The sequence below is a fragment of the Numenius arquata genome, chromosome 2 (genome assembly GCF_964106895.1).
Source record: "Numenius arquata chromosome 2, bNumArq3.hap1.1, whole genome shotgun sequence".
Lineage (NCBI taxonomy): Eukaryota > Metazoa > Chordata > Aves > Charadriiformes > Scolopacidae > Numenius > Numenius arquata.
In genome coordinates this window covers 41,613,880-41,628,882 of record NC_133577.1, presented here as the reverse complement: position 1 = coordinate 41,628,882, position 15,003 = coordinate 41,613,880, and the positions used below count along the sequence as shown (strand labels likewise).

Below are 15,003 nucleotides of genomic sequence, written 5' to 3'. Positions count from 1 at the left end.
ACTCTGCTTACAAGGGCCAGCAGGCCATTAGATGCTGTTCTCAGGAGAGTGTCTGGTAAAAACCACAGATTTCTGTATGAGAATTGTAGGTCATGAGTTCAGCTCAAACTCTGAAAGAATTTAAACTAAGGCACTTGCTAGTAGCTCAAATAGTTTTTAACAGTTCATCTGCTTTCTGCACTCTATTTCTGCTGTGTTTCTTTGAATACTACACATCTACAGTTACCAACTATTACAAACTCTAAAGCCTTCTTGCTACAATGAGCTTCAAGCTGAAAACAAAATTAAAATCTCATCCAATAAAGCTCTGATAATAGTAGGCCCACTATTTTTATGATTAAAATGAAAAAGCTTTATTCATATCCCAAAGCAGCTGGAGACAAAACAGGGTAAGCACCATTGTGCTAGGCTCTGCTCTAACAGAACAAGAGAAGTCTCTGGACTAAAAAGCTGGTGACAAATCTAATTCATTTTAGGTATTATTTCTAGAAGTCTGGGGCACAGCATCCCACACACTGGAGGAACTAGAGATAGTGCAGAGAAAAACACAGGAAGGGAGAAGTCAAGTGAATCCACTGTTACACACAGTGTAAACATCAAGCGGAATTCCACCTGGGAGACAATTTTCAGGGAAAATACTGCAGTGAACACTGATTTAAAGCAACTGTAAAATTCAAAACTGATACTTTTTACTGAAATATTGCGCTGAAGCTCTTTAAAAGCAAATGGGATCCAGAAATTCATCCTATATTATAAACAATTACCATTTTTCATAATGTTTTTAACGTGCTGAAGGCTTTCTCTACTGTGTGACTCTAGATATTAGAGTATTGTAACTACAGCTTTCCTCACAGGGTGATTAATCAACCATTTATTTTCCTTCCCTGGAAGAATATCTGAAATGTGGATTTTAGACCAAGACTGAAAAATGAACCATTTAACAGGTACCTGGAAAAAAATAATTACTATTTTAGTGAAGCTAAGTAGGCTGAGTCTAATTCTAGTAATTAAGAGGATGAAAATGCTGGAAGGGATGCTTGCCCCTTCCCTCTGCAGTGTGAAAAAAGTAACCATCAAATTGAAGTTCATTTAGAAAGTGCTAAAGATGAATAATGGGGGTGAGAGAAAAAGCACGAGGACATGAAAGCAAGCATGATTACCATGGTTACCATGAACACACACAAGCATGTTCTTATATACTGACTACCATATATCAGTAATAAACTACCTGAAAAGCAATAATGACTAACCTCCACATTTTAGTGAAACTGTGCATCAGGCTCACGCAGCAAGGCAGAGCTGGAGGTTTGAGTCCATCCATTTGAAGGAGGAGGGCAGGAACACCATAAAGAACCAGGTACTTCACATAAAAAAACAGTACTTGAGCTAAAGCCAGACCACCTAAAAGAAAAAATAAACATAAAACTTAAACAAATCCTGAAACACTTTTAAAATCTGTTAATGCTGATTACTTCTAAAGAGCCATTATTCAAAGAACTAAAGCAAGTATCATCGGTTGCTGGGATATACAGTACCTACTTTTGAAACAGCTCTAGGACACAAGCACATGCAATTATGACTGTAGGCGCGCACACACATAAAACGGTACCATCATTGCAATATAAAGGCATCTGTAGTTCTACTTTCAAAAAAATCTTTGGACTGCGGGTATTGAATGCTATGAAAAACAAATACTGACTTATGTTGAGCTAAAAATCAGAACATACCGATATAAGCAATGAACATTTACCACAGAGACAAGTTTTACCCTTGCAAAAAAACCCAACAACCACTCTTGACTCGTTCCTCCAGATCAGGTACAAACAAGGTTATCTTTGCAGCTTATCCTGACAGCTCCACAAACATCCCATCTACTGCCAGATTATCTGTGTCCCCTAAAGCACTCCCTACAAGATCCTTCCTGCTGCAGCCCAGGCATAGAAGACTGGAACACCACTTGGCGTAATGCTTCAGGAATACTTCAGTTTTTAAAACCACAGGACAAAGGCATCCTTAAGGCACTTCAGCTGCCTGATTTCCAAAGAAGAAATTTTGCCAGTGTGTTTGCTCACAGCTTAACCCCAGGTATGGCACAACATGCAGCATCTTGCACAGGTGTGAGATGAAAAATCATACCAGCTATTCTCAGAGTTATTACTCATGCAAGTAACAACCTCAGAACACATTAGAAATAAAGCAAGATGATTCATTTTAATATCCTAAATGTTTTCTACCAAATAAAAATGGTATTTGACCAATAATCATAAGGAAAAACTCAGTAAAAAGCAGAGGCCAACACCTTTATAGAAACTGGTGAGAGTTCACTCCTTAAAGGTCCATTCACTTTGGTGAACTTTTCCATCTGACTGACAGCTGACATAAGTAAAAACTAATCCCAAAGGAAGGAAAGTAAAATTATAATTTTGAAGAGTAAAAATTATAAAATACAATTGTTATCTCCTTCCTTTCCAGTGTTTTGATTTCCCTCTCTCATATTAACTTGTTATTTGACTGGAGTACTTTAGATATTTAGTGTAATTTTAAAACCTTCCAGCAGACTTTCCTTGGAGACAAAGTTTTCAATTTGACTCCAGCAGTACAAGGCCATGAACATCTAAATAATCTGTTGTGGGGGTTTTTGGCAAAACATCCTTTTTGTATTCTGCTGACTAATGAGTCTACTATGGATAACAGTGAAAAGTTAAATATTAAAAATTCATCCAATATATAATAACCTAGGGTGAAATTCTGGCAATAATAACATAGCAAAACTCCTTTTTACTTTTAATATCATGGTCCATGTGCATGATATAAGAAACAGTTGTGCCATACAAAACAAAAATTGATGTTAGAACAAAATACCTGGACATGAAGCTTATGGCATTTTCCTTCAGGAAAGCAGTGATCTAGTATTCAGTAACATTCTTCCCCAGAGGAAAACAAACAATCAGAAGCGCAATTTGGATACTAGCCAATTAGCTACACATTAGATTACTGCTAAATCATCTATACAGACAACTTTCTGCTTTAATTCCCACCTCATTCAGTTTCTCATTTCTTTTCTGACAAATTTCATTGGAGAGCTGAATGCTGACACCCACACAAACCAATTACAAAGACTACAGCTGTCTGTGCACTGGTAGAAGTCAAAATCCTTTGGCTGTGCATGATGAAAAGAGACAGAGACACAGACTACCACTCTCTTGAGACCTGAAAATCAATACATTTGATTTTAAATGCAACAGTGAAAGATTCCAAGTTCTCAGATACAAAGTTATAAGTTTAATTAAAAAAAAACAAACTGCATTTTCACCATATCTAATAACATACATCTAAGTTTTAATTACTGTTAACTAGCAGAGAGTTCAATAGCACTGGTATCTTAAATAAATGTAGATGTCACATAACCAATCATTACCTGGCACGCACTAGCTACTCTGCACGTGGCAATTCTAAGCCTCACAACACCAGCAATGTGAAGGTCCCTATAAAACTATGTAAAATAAGTACTCATTGGTCTTCAGCTCATCCCAGCTGTGTGAGAGTTCTGGCCACCCATGGAAGACCAAGGCAAGATTCACACCCACACAACAGCTGGGCTGCACTGCCAACAGGTACAGGCTTTACACCTTCTTGCATTCCAGCTGCTTTGCATTTGCTCCATTAAAGCACAAAGCAACCAGAAGAACACTGCTTCACCTGATTTAAAAACATGAAAAAATAAGAAGAAATTTAAGAGCAATGCTAAATTTCTCAAATTCATTAACAATATCACATAATTTGTTCTCCAGCATTCAACTTTAAGCTTAAAAAGAACTCGCACATGAGCATTATCTTAAATTGAAAACAAGCTATACCAAGCGTATATTAAAAACACTGAAGGGAAAAAGTAATGCAAAATTGTTATCTTTTCCCCAGAATAAATTAATTCGAAGGGTTCAGAGTCAAGGTTCATGTTTTTTAAAACTGAAATGTGTTAAGGGATAAAAATATCAAGTTAAAGTACTTATACAATCTTAAACACATGCACTTCAACAGTCAGGCTGTTTGAAGTCCCAGATTAAATTAACTGGCTTTTATACAAATTGATATTTTCAATTTATCATCTTGCAATCCTTAAAACATTGAGTTTTCCTATGCTTTAAGAATGTATCCATAGACCATCAAATATTTACGTTCCTTAAATTTACTGCAAAACTTCATTTTCTAAGTTTCATAGATCTGTTTCAAGGATAATCAGAATTTAGAATGCTCACAGATTTTTTTTAGTTTTTGTATTCTCAGAACCCTGCCTGATATTTTTTGACAGAAGTTATCAAGCAGAACACTTTCATAAGTAAAAGACAAAATATTTGGATCCATGCATTAGAAACAACATTTGGCAATTTTCTGTCCACAAGCCATCACCAAAAGTCATGGTCAAGAACTGTAACTTAACAAGCAATTTTATTACAAGCACAAATTTATCCTTTTTGTAGCTATACTGACCCTATGGCATTAACGATCGTAGATGCTCCTTTGTGTCAAGTACCACGGCAAGTTAAACTAGAAAACACGTATTGGAGATAAATATGCAGCCATATTTCAAGAAGGTTACTGACACAAATCTAATAGGAAACAGACATTTAAAACAGCTCAGAACATGAAGCCATATCATCAAGTTTAAAATATCAGGCTTTAAGGGGTTCATTTACCCTCTCTCATTTTTTACATGCCTCTTCTCCTACAGAAGAAAAAAAAAAAATTATGCAGGGACTCCCTCAAATGAAAACCACCATGAAAGCATGTGGCTCTGCACTGGAGCAGATAGGCTACAGATGTATCTCAACAATAATGCCAACAATCATAAGATGCTTCAAGATTTTCCAGCTCCATTAATCAATCAGTAACAGGACAATTTTTGACAAGCTTTACATGCTGGGCTACAGCATCTTCTTCACAGCAGGACACTCCTCCCTGACAAGAGCCCCAAGATCGGATCTACTATGACTTTCTTAGTTTGGTATTGACCACAGCAGGAGGCTACACCTCATGCTGGGGGAAGCTTTCACGTGAACGTACGACTACCACAGCACTGGCTCAACCGGTCACAAGCTGCCAGGTAAGCTGAGCTCTGCAGCCATTGCCAGAAGTCCCACATATCTCACACCATATTGACCTGTCCCCAGTGAGGACTAACCACCCACTCCCACCTGTTACACTGACCTGAACTAATGCAAAAGTGACAACTCGATTCTGTTATTCCTGTCTCCAGCCACTGAAACAGAGCATCATGTGAGAAACATGAAGCATCCCAATTTCATTCCTTGAACAACAAACAATGCAATTAATAATTAGGCTCATATTGCTTAGTAGTGTTTTTCACTCCTGCTTGGCAGTGCTTTAAAAGAGGTGCTGGCTCACAAAATCAAAAGGAATGATGAAAGAAAAAAGTACTACAAAGATTCATGCAGCCTGGCTTCATATCCCAGCCTTCCAGGAGCACGCAAGAAGCAAGAAAAATCCTAAAACATACACAGCAGTGGCAGGAAAGCACATACCACAGTCCTTGCCCTGGAGGCTAAGTGCTTCTTTTTAGAGAAAGGTGAATGAACATAAAGATCTCAAAGTGAAGAACTGCCAATTGACTCTTGGTCAAGGCATAGATGGGTCTTCCAGATTAGAGAAAACCATAAGGTTTTTTCCAGGATACACGTGCCTCAAAGCCACCTACATGAACACTCCCAAAACATCTACGGTAGGCATTATGTTCATTAGTAAATACTTGCAGGAAAGAGCTCTCTAAATAAATCAACAGTTCTCACACTGTGCTGGTTTTGACTGGGACCAAGTATTTTTTTTTTAGTGAAGAAAATTTATGGGGCTATGTTTGGATTTGTGCTGAAAACAGTGTTGATAATACAGGGACGTTTTATTTATTGCTGAGCAGTGCTCACACAGGTTCAAGGCCTTTTCTGCTCTTCACACCACCACACCAGCAGGCGGGCTGGGGGGCACAAGGAGCTGGGAGGGGACACAGCCAGGACAGTTGACCCCACCTGGGGTTGGGGGAGAGGAGGGTGGACCGAGCAAGCAGCTGCATGGCACAGTTGTCAGCTGGGGTTACACCACAACACACAAGTTTAAAAAGTAATCATGAAAGTAGGTTAATTGCCAATACCACCCGGAAGTTTAGCCTGCAGGAAAGCTTATAAAAAAAAAAATTTATCTTCCCCCAAATCCACTTCTTTCTATAAAGCAGTGAACGACCCAGTGTTTTAGAGAATAAAATCTTACTAAGCTTTCTGATTCATGTTTGTATTCCCAGTTTTCAAAACAGACATCAAGATGCCAAATATTTAGTCAGATTCTCCTTATCGTTATCTTGCAGGATGGAAATAAAATAAATCTCAGATTACTCTGTTAGCATTTCATTACCTTTTAGACAGATGCACAGACACCCTAATTTCAATACCAAAACACTGTGTGTTTCTTAAAATGAACTTGGAAGTCCATTTCCTACCTATGGCCACCTTAGAAAAAGAACTGCAACGCATCAAAACCAGCACCCTACATCCAACTTACACCAACTGCTCTGTAGATCTTGCTTTCAAAGAGGAACTTACATAACATGTCTTCTTTTAACAAATCAAAACATGAAATCACCAATTATAGATTAAACCAGGTGACTCCACCTTTGAAGAGATCATATTCTAGACTGACTTACATGCTGTTCAGAGGAAAATAAATACTCTTTTGGAGTACTAGAGCCTAGTTAATAATTAAAATAATGAGAGCTAATTGACACTAACTTGTGCATGCTTCATTACAACAAACAAACGGCACATGGTTAAGACCAATACAGAAACCCACAGAACACTCATGACATTGTATCATACATCTCAGATGTACATCTCCACATCAGACACACCTCTGACAAAGCACATATATACAGATTGCTAATTAAATATATTTTCACAATTACAGTATCTATTAGTATCCTGGATCACATTAGACAATACATTTTCATGCAGAATTCTGGCTTTCATCATTCATTATACCTTGCGAGACTGACATGAAGCTCTGTTTCTTGAAGAAACAAGATTTCACATGGATTTTGTATTCTCTATCTCATGCTACCCAGAGGGTACAGCCAAATGCCTTCCCCAGCATCCAGACAGGAAGCAAGATTCCCACTGTCCTACACAGAGAAGAATAAAGTCTCTGTGGGAGCTGGAGCCATGGGCGATGATTGGAAATCATTTATAACTAAAGGTGCCCAAGAGTTAATATTTGGCTATCTAAAAGCAACTCTACCCAAAGCTAGCTCTCACCACCTCCTCCTCTTGACAGAGACTGACATTTCCTCTTGGAGGTTATTCTTGCTACCAAACACAGACCACTGAGGAAAGAGAATACAACCGTGTACTCAGCATGAAATTACACTTTCAGACCCATATGATGCAGCTTTTTGTTAATGCATTTAGTATTTGGTCTCCAGTACCACAGCTTGCTGCAGTATAAGCATGAAAGTTTAAAGTATGTTAGAATGCAAAGGAAACAATTTAGATGAGAGAAGGAATATGTGGTAGAAGAAATTCTGACATCTCTGTGGCACATGGGGATTGTAGTACTGAGCAGGGGAGGGGATGCCCTGAAAACAGATCCATAATATTTTTCTATTGTATTTAGTGCACAGAGGATGCGGATGCAACCAGATTTCTCTCATATCATGGACAGAAACCCAGTTAAAAAACTTCAACACTGAAAAAACTGAATTAAACAATAGATTTTGTACTGTCTAGCTAAAGAGCTTAAATAATGAATGTCCATTTTCTCTTTTAGTAGAGAAGTTCTAAATAATAAGAAGAATAGTTTGAAGAAAGCCGCTGTTCTTCAGAGGACCCTCCAGTTAGGACTCCAACCTTTTTTCATTCAACCCTCCCCCCCGCAAAATCCAGGGCCCAGAGTGCAACAAGACTAACAAGACTCATTTCCTACTCATTAAAGGATCAATGCACAGAGGATGCAGCCTGCTGTCTCTCAGAGCAGGTTGCTGACTATGTACTTCCATAGCTCATTGAGCCACAGGGCAGGCACATGAGCTGCCTTTACTGGCAGCTGCCAGGTGCAAAACAGGGGTGACCAGGGGAGAACTGAAGGTTCTACCTTTACGTCAACTACACATACACTGTCTTTAGACTTCTGCTCACAATTCTCAACATTATCACCTGGTTAACGACCTTGAAACTTGCCAATTACAAATACAACCTGCATATAACAGCAATTAAAGAGATTGTGCAGATACTTCAACTACAGCAGTTCTTCCATCCATAGTTAACAAAAAATGCAGGAAAGCATGTGCCACATCATTGTTTATTCAAGAGACAGGCTTCATCTCCCAGATTACATAGCCAATAAAGAGACTGGAGGTTATCCAACAAGCAAGGCTACGATGCCCTCGGAGCCTTTAAGACACTATGGTAACAGTGTCACAAGAAAACACAGCCCAGCTGGGTTATCTGGGCCTGAAGGCAGCTTCCTCTAGAAAGGGAGAAACTCTGTGCCAACTTTGACATGCTTATTCAGAAGAGTAGAACACACAGAATTAGGCATTTGCAGGTAAATTGGAAAGAATGACATAGAACAGCCTATAGGCCAAGAGTGCTGTAGCAGTAATGAAGGTACTGGTTTGTAAAGGGCATGGAGAAAAGAACAACCTGAACATTTGACCTAAGAGGATCTTTGGTTTAGTTGCAAAAGGACACGATTTAAAAGTTTTAAAAGTTTCAAAAACCCCATACAATTCACAAAATGTACCAACAGTAGCTAATGCACGCAAGCAGTAATATTAAAGGCAGCTTGCACCTCTGTTAGAGTTAACTACACAGGCATCAAAACCATACATGCACTGTTTTGTATATTGCTGCTTCTAGAAACCCATTTGCCTAATTCCTTCCACACATGGGAAAACGTGTGGAAGTTCCTCTTACTGCTGGGTAACACATTCTCCCAGGTACTATTTTTTCATAACTGTGTGCACTCAGTAATGTTACTTCAGGTAACTTTAGCATTTCTGCCTTGTCATTTATGGCCATGTACATTTATTAATGCTTAAAAATGACAGTGTACAACAAGCATTGAATCGCAGTACAGGTCTGTTTTGGTTTTAGATTATTTATCTGCAGTCTCACCATACAGGAACACCACCCGAAGTGATGCAGCACACTGTGTAGCTTCGCACTTCTGAGGTGTATACTGACCACCAGCATTGCCCTTAAGATGCCAAGAACAAAATCTCATAGCACTTTCGTCTTTACCTGCACTTTGGTTGCTGGCATTTATTGCCCGTTGCCCAAAGATATCCCAGAAGAAAAATGGAGGAGTGGTTATAATCACCCTAATTAGATGCGATTACAGCTTTCCGCTAAGTTTACCGGGCTATCGGAGCAGCCAGGCATCACAACACAAGTAGACACTCCATGCTGCTTTGAAGCTGCTGTAGTTAAAAAGGAAATACAAAATGAACGAAAAACCCAGCAGTGCAGAAAGTCTAATATACCATGTGGTTAACCCTACCGAGTCAAAAACAAGCTGCTTCCTTGGTCTCAAAACTCTGATGTAATCAGATGTATCTGATGTAATTGGTTTTAATAACACAAAACACAAAAATAATAGAAGTGTTTTGCTCTGTACAAGAACTGGTATAGAAACGTGGCAAGATCCTTAAGGATCAATAGGAAAATATACCAGTACCCTTACTCCCATATCAGTAGCTTCCTAAAGCAAGTCACAACAGTGGCCTGTCACTCTAAGATGACTAGTATAATCATTGTGACAAAACATTTCAAGAAGTGAAAAACTTCTGCTTCAAAATCTCATTTGCACTATAATAAACACCTGCTTTCATTACTACAAAGACAAAATGCAATGAGAGTAGGGTTACACTTTGAATACATCTCTCCTAAAAGCAGGGTCTCCACAGAGGACTTGCTTCAATTCAAATGATCATATTTTAAATCAGGCAGCTTTACAGTCCAAACTTGCTTTAACACTGGCTTTTGTCACCTGTTGCTTTGAGGCATTTTAGCCTCTTTAATCATCTGTTCAAAGTGCATTTTAATTCCTAGGATATAACACTTGATTCCATCAAATAAATATAAAGCCTACTTAGCTACTGTCTGGAAAGTAACTTTCCTCTCCCCCTTTTTTTAAAAAAGTGAGCATCAGTAGTTTTGAAGGGAGGGAAAAATCCACTGGTAACACCAAAGTTGGAATATTTTGTCCCTAATTCCATAGCCTTGCCTGCCTTATCCAGTTGCCAGCACTTACCAAGTTCCACATGCTCAGTAACACAACAAGAAGTTTTTTTTCAGACATACAGACAATACCAGGAGCTAACAGATTTAATTCATAAATGAACTGACATTTAGAACAGATGAAAACTCAAAATCCACTTTCTAAACAGTGACTGAGTGAGGAGGGGTAAAATGAACCACAGCAGCAAACCTCTCACTTTCTGCTCTACAACTGCTCTTGCTCTTTTTTATACATAATATGTATTTCAAAAATATAATTTTTAAGTGTATATATATGCACATATACATACAGAGCATACACATTGCCCTCTACTGACCAGAGGCCAATACATAAGTGTCTTCCAGCGCACACCGCTCATCATGCATGATCTCCAATGAATGCTTGACAGGACCATACCAGTGTGTGTATCAATTCCTGATGCCTCTTACTATACCAGCAAGTATCTCCTTTACTTCAGCTGCCACAAGGCTTTTTCAGAACCCAATTTTAAGGCCTGAAGTTACTCTGCTTTCATTCCTCCTACCTGATGATACACATAGCAGGGCAGTGGAAAAAAAAAAAAAAAAAAAAAAAAAAATCAAACAAACCACATACACCAGCTGCTTACGGGTTAGCCTACATCTATCTAGGTACCAGCACCCAAAGCTCTTGCCGTTTTATGCTACATTCATCAGCACTCATTTTTCTCCCCCCATTGTCAGGCATTTTAATGAAATACCAGGGGTCTGGGGAGGGGCAGAAATGGGGTAAGTCAAGCAGGAAAACAGAACGGAGAGGCACTGGCTGCTACTTCCAGGCCAACTTGCTTGCAATTCCTTCCCTCTGCTCTTTTCATGAATACTGTCATTTTACCTTTCAATGTGAATACAAACTAAAAACAACAAACACAGGAGGAGATAAGTAGACACTGTAACTCTTAACATCTCCCCTCCTCCATCCCTACACTGAACAAACTTTTTTTTTTTTTAAGTTTCCACTTCTATGACCTGGGGGGGAGAAAGCCACTTTAGAACAAAGTTTAGACACACTTTAGATTGGAAAAAATACTGAATATTTTTTAATTTAGGAAGCAACTCAATTTCAACTGTAAGCTTCTTGGAGGATCTACATGTTATATTAAGAGTCTGTAGACCACCTTTCTGACAGTGACAGGCCAGAACGTACTATTCGTTAAGTACCTACAGATGGACAGAAGTAGACTGGGTTTCTTGAAGGGAGAGAGAAGACTTCTGCTATTGTTTCTATACTCACCCAAGGCCCAGTATGATGCAGCTTCCAAAGGTGGAGCACTGCTGTAGAGAGCATGGATATACATGAGGTGAATCATCAGCTCAGCCAGGCACCACCAAAAGAAAATACGAATTATGCCCAAGATTAAGATGCTGAGATTGGTCTTCAAACTGAAGGCTTCTGTTCTCCTCATCTAAAAAAGAAATCCAAAGATGTTATATGGCACAAAACTGACTGTTTTACACAAATACTCATCCTCACAAGTTTTTTAAATTTCATTTGCTATTCATTACTATTACCAAGGAGACCATTTGATTACACCATTTAGAAATTCCTGACACAGCCTTGAGGGAGGCTGGTCTGTCAATTCCCAACCTCAGTAAGCAGTAGAAATCAACAAGAGGCCAATAAGAACCATACACTGCACCAAACTGTTGTAGCAAAGGCCAAGTGCTGTTAACCTCAACAGAATCCAGACGTGAGACACTTTTTTTTTTTTACTTCCTACAACTTGATCAATCTCTAGAGATAATCAAAAAAGTTTAAAGAAACTACAGCTATGAAGGAGAAGAGTTTCTAAGCAGCAGCCCTACCAAACACAGAAACAATGACTGCTTGCTCTTAAAATACCTCCAACTTCTACCAGCTGCACAGGATTAATTATTTGAGGACAGTTCTTCATTTTTCTCCTGTAGCATTGCCAAGGTCAGCAACACCTACACGACATTCTGAGCAAATGGTAGTTAAGTGCAAGTTAAGTATCAGATAAGACAAGGTTTGCAGTTGACAGGCTTCTCAAGATGCCCCGAACTCTTATATTGCTAACTATAATAAACATACTAGTATACTATTACTTTCTCTTCTTTCCCCAGTAAAAGAATATAATCAAATAACAGAAACATAGGATTGCCTAAAAATTCAGTCATGTATTGTACATGTATCATCATGTGTGTGCAACGTCTCCTTCTCCAGTCTCTAACTGGCCACCAACAATGCATGTAAAAGGTAAGCAATCAACCCATCTGCACAGAAAAAAAACAAACACCACAAACCTGATAACTGCAAGTACACAGTACAGCTAACACGCAGTTAGCTCTGCTCACTTACAAATAAAGCAGGACACTCATTTTGAAGGCTCATTTGTACTAGTTAGATAAAAGCTTGAAGACTACCACTTAATTGGAGGGATTAGCACAACAGGCCTGCAAACCCACAACAAACTGCTATGCCCTGCTTCTACCCAGAAATTCAAGAAGGCCATTGATGAAGCATCAGTGTCTCTCTTTTTTGCCTGACAATGGATGCCAATTGCGAGCACTGCTATTACACTCTTCAGGCCATACAGCAGTTTCTGTTTTCATCTCCAGGACTTCTGCTTTGCAGTCCGCTCAGCTGGAGCTGGAGACTCATCTCAGTCTCAGCTTCAGTTAAGGGGTTCTGCAAGTGGTCTTTTCTGACAGCTGCAATAAGCACACTCTTTGTACTGAGCACTTTGAATCAATTGCTGAGCACTGCAAACTTCAAAACCATTCTCCAGCCTCACCTGTCAAGGCAGTATCCTCTGCTCAGGTAAGAGCTCTGACAATGCACTTCAGCAAACACCAACAATAAACACAATAAGATTGTTCAGTTTGTTCCATCTTCTTTATGGCTTTAACCAAAGAGGTCTGTGCATATTTAAATGAGAACCTACTGCAAAAATAGGCATTCCATTCTCAATCTTCCTTTCTCTCCTCTCACCAAGAATATAGGTAGTCTTTACTGGGCCATATCAGGTGAGCTTAGTTTCAATGCAAGACACACACACAATTTTTCCTACCAGCTATACCCAAGTTACTCAACTTGGAGTCTCATATGTCTTCCAAAATATTCCTTGGGAAAAAAAAAAAAAAAATCACCTCCCTCTGCTAGCGGTTCAGGAATACAGGTGGACACACTTCAGAAGCTACAAAGCAATAAACAGTAAAAAATAAATTACCTCAGTTTCTATGCAAGTCTATGCGGACTTTTCCTACAACATCCAGCCCAGGATAACAACATTCAGCCTTGCATCTTCCAAAGCTACTGAAGACAAATGAGCACAAGACTTGTCACTCAGGGGTCCACCAGAATCTCAGTTTTCACTTTCATAAAGCCCAGTCTATTTGCTGTGGCTTCAACAGAAAATTTCCAAATATAAGCAGAAGCAAGCAACACCTAGGCTTCTATACATAAATTGAAACAGCAGTTTTATGGTTTGAAATGTCCACTCATCCACTTTGTCCCAATGACATTAGCTATAGACATCACGGGTGGTGATTTCACTTCTTAAAGTGTGCAATAAGAAAAGCAATAAAGCACAGCAGTCTGAGGTTTTCCCCGCCATGTAGAAGCAGGCTTGAAAAGCAGTCCGCAAGATGCTAGGAAAAAACCCCATGTAGTAAGATAGGTAGGTCTTTCACATTAAAGGAGCTGCTCAGCTTGCTGAAGTCTGAAGAAAAAAGTGTTCCTAGTAAATCATCAGCTGTTTTCACACGAACACAAGGGGAATCTGGGGTCTTCAGGAATACCCAATACAAACCAGCAGCTTTCTGTGGCTCTGAAATATATTTCAGAGTTAATAGGCAGCTGGTGCCAAAAATGTTAATTTATTCCGCCTAATGGAGGAAAGGAAAACAAAAATCCAGTCCAGCAGCTACATTCTAAAATTATGAACACTCTCCAAACACAATGACATGTGTCTGGCTCCCTGGCTGAAGGGATTAATCTGATGCCAGACAAAAAGACATCCTGCAAAGTAGAACTTGGGGAGGACGGTTTTGTCTTGAAGCCGATAACCAGGATATTGTCAAACTCCCAATGCTACACTTGAAACTGTCCAGTTTAGAGCTCTTCACATTCCAATAACATTATTTGATATTTTTAAAAAGTTATGTGGAAGATAGCTTTGGACACATAAACAATTCTTAACCTCCAAGGACCAAGTAAAAATTGAAATCCTTAAAATCACTAGTAAGGAGAAAAAACATTACATAATCAGTTATAGATACTTTTACTAAAGTCAAAACATATGTGAATGAAGACTCCTTTCCTGTAGTTTGCTTTTTTTTTTTCAGAGTATCTCATTGAGGGAAAAATATTTATTTCAGAAGCAAATAGAGTTCAGAGTCTCATAGAGAAGATTAATCATCCAGCCTTCAATAACTATTTTGCTTTCTTTCCACCTTCTCTAACACTAGCGTCTAATCAATCTCTTTCCACCCAAGCACTAGATACAAAGACTGATTTTGACAATATAGTTCGACTAAATATATTCTCAATGTTAGTTACCAGCCTGATAAGAGTTCAATATTATGCCATGGCTGACATGCAAGCATGAATATCCAAGACTGGTTTCTACCTACAGCCTTCCCTTTTGCATGCTGTTTACTTCAACACTTACAGAGAAAAGGACAATAGATACAGACTAACATTCAGAACATCTTCAGTTAGAAA

General features: G+C 38.9%; 1 protein-coding gene across 1 annotated transcript in view; it reads right to left on the bottom strand.

Moving 5' to 3' along the window:
• Positions 1 to 15,003, bottom strand: part of HHAT (hedgehog acyltransferase) — a 152,293-nt gene that overhangs the window by 131,208 nt on the left and 6,082 nt on the right. Inside the window, exons 6-7 of the mRNA XM_074168775.1 lie at positions 11,551 to 11,722; positions 1,251 to 1,401 (exon numbers count right to left, since the gene is read on the bottom strand). Of these exons, the coding sequence (XP_074024876.1) occupies positions 1,251 to 1,401; positions 11,551 to 11,722 (323 nt within the window). The remainder of the gene's footprint in view (positions 1 to 1,250; positions 1,402 to 11,550; positions 11,723 to 15,003) is intronic.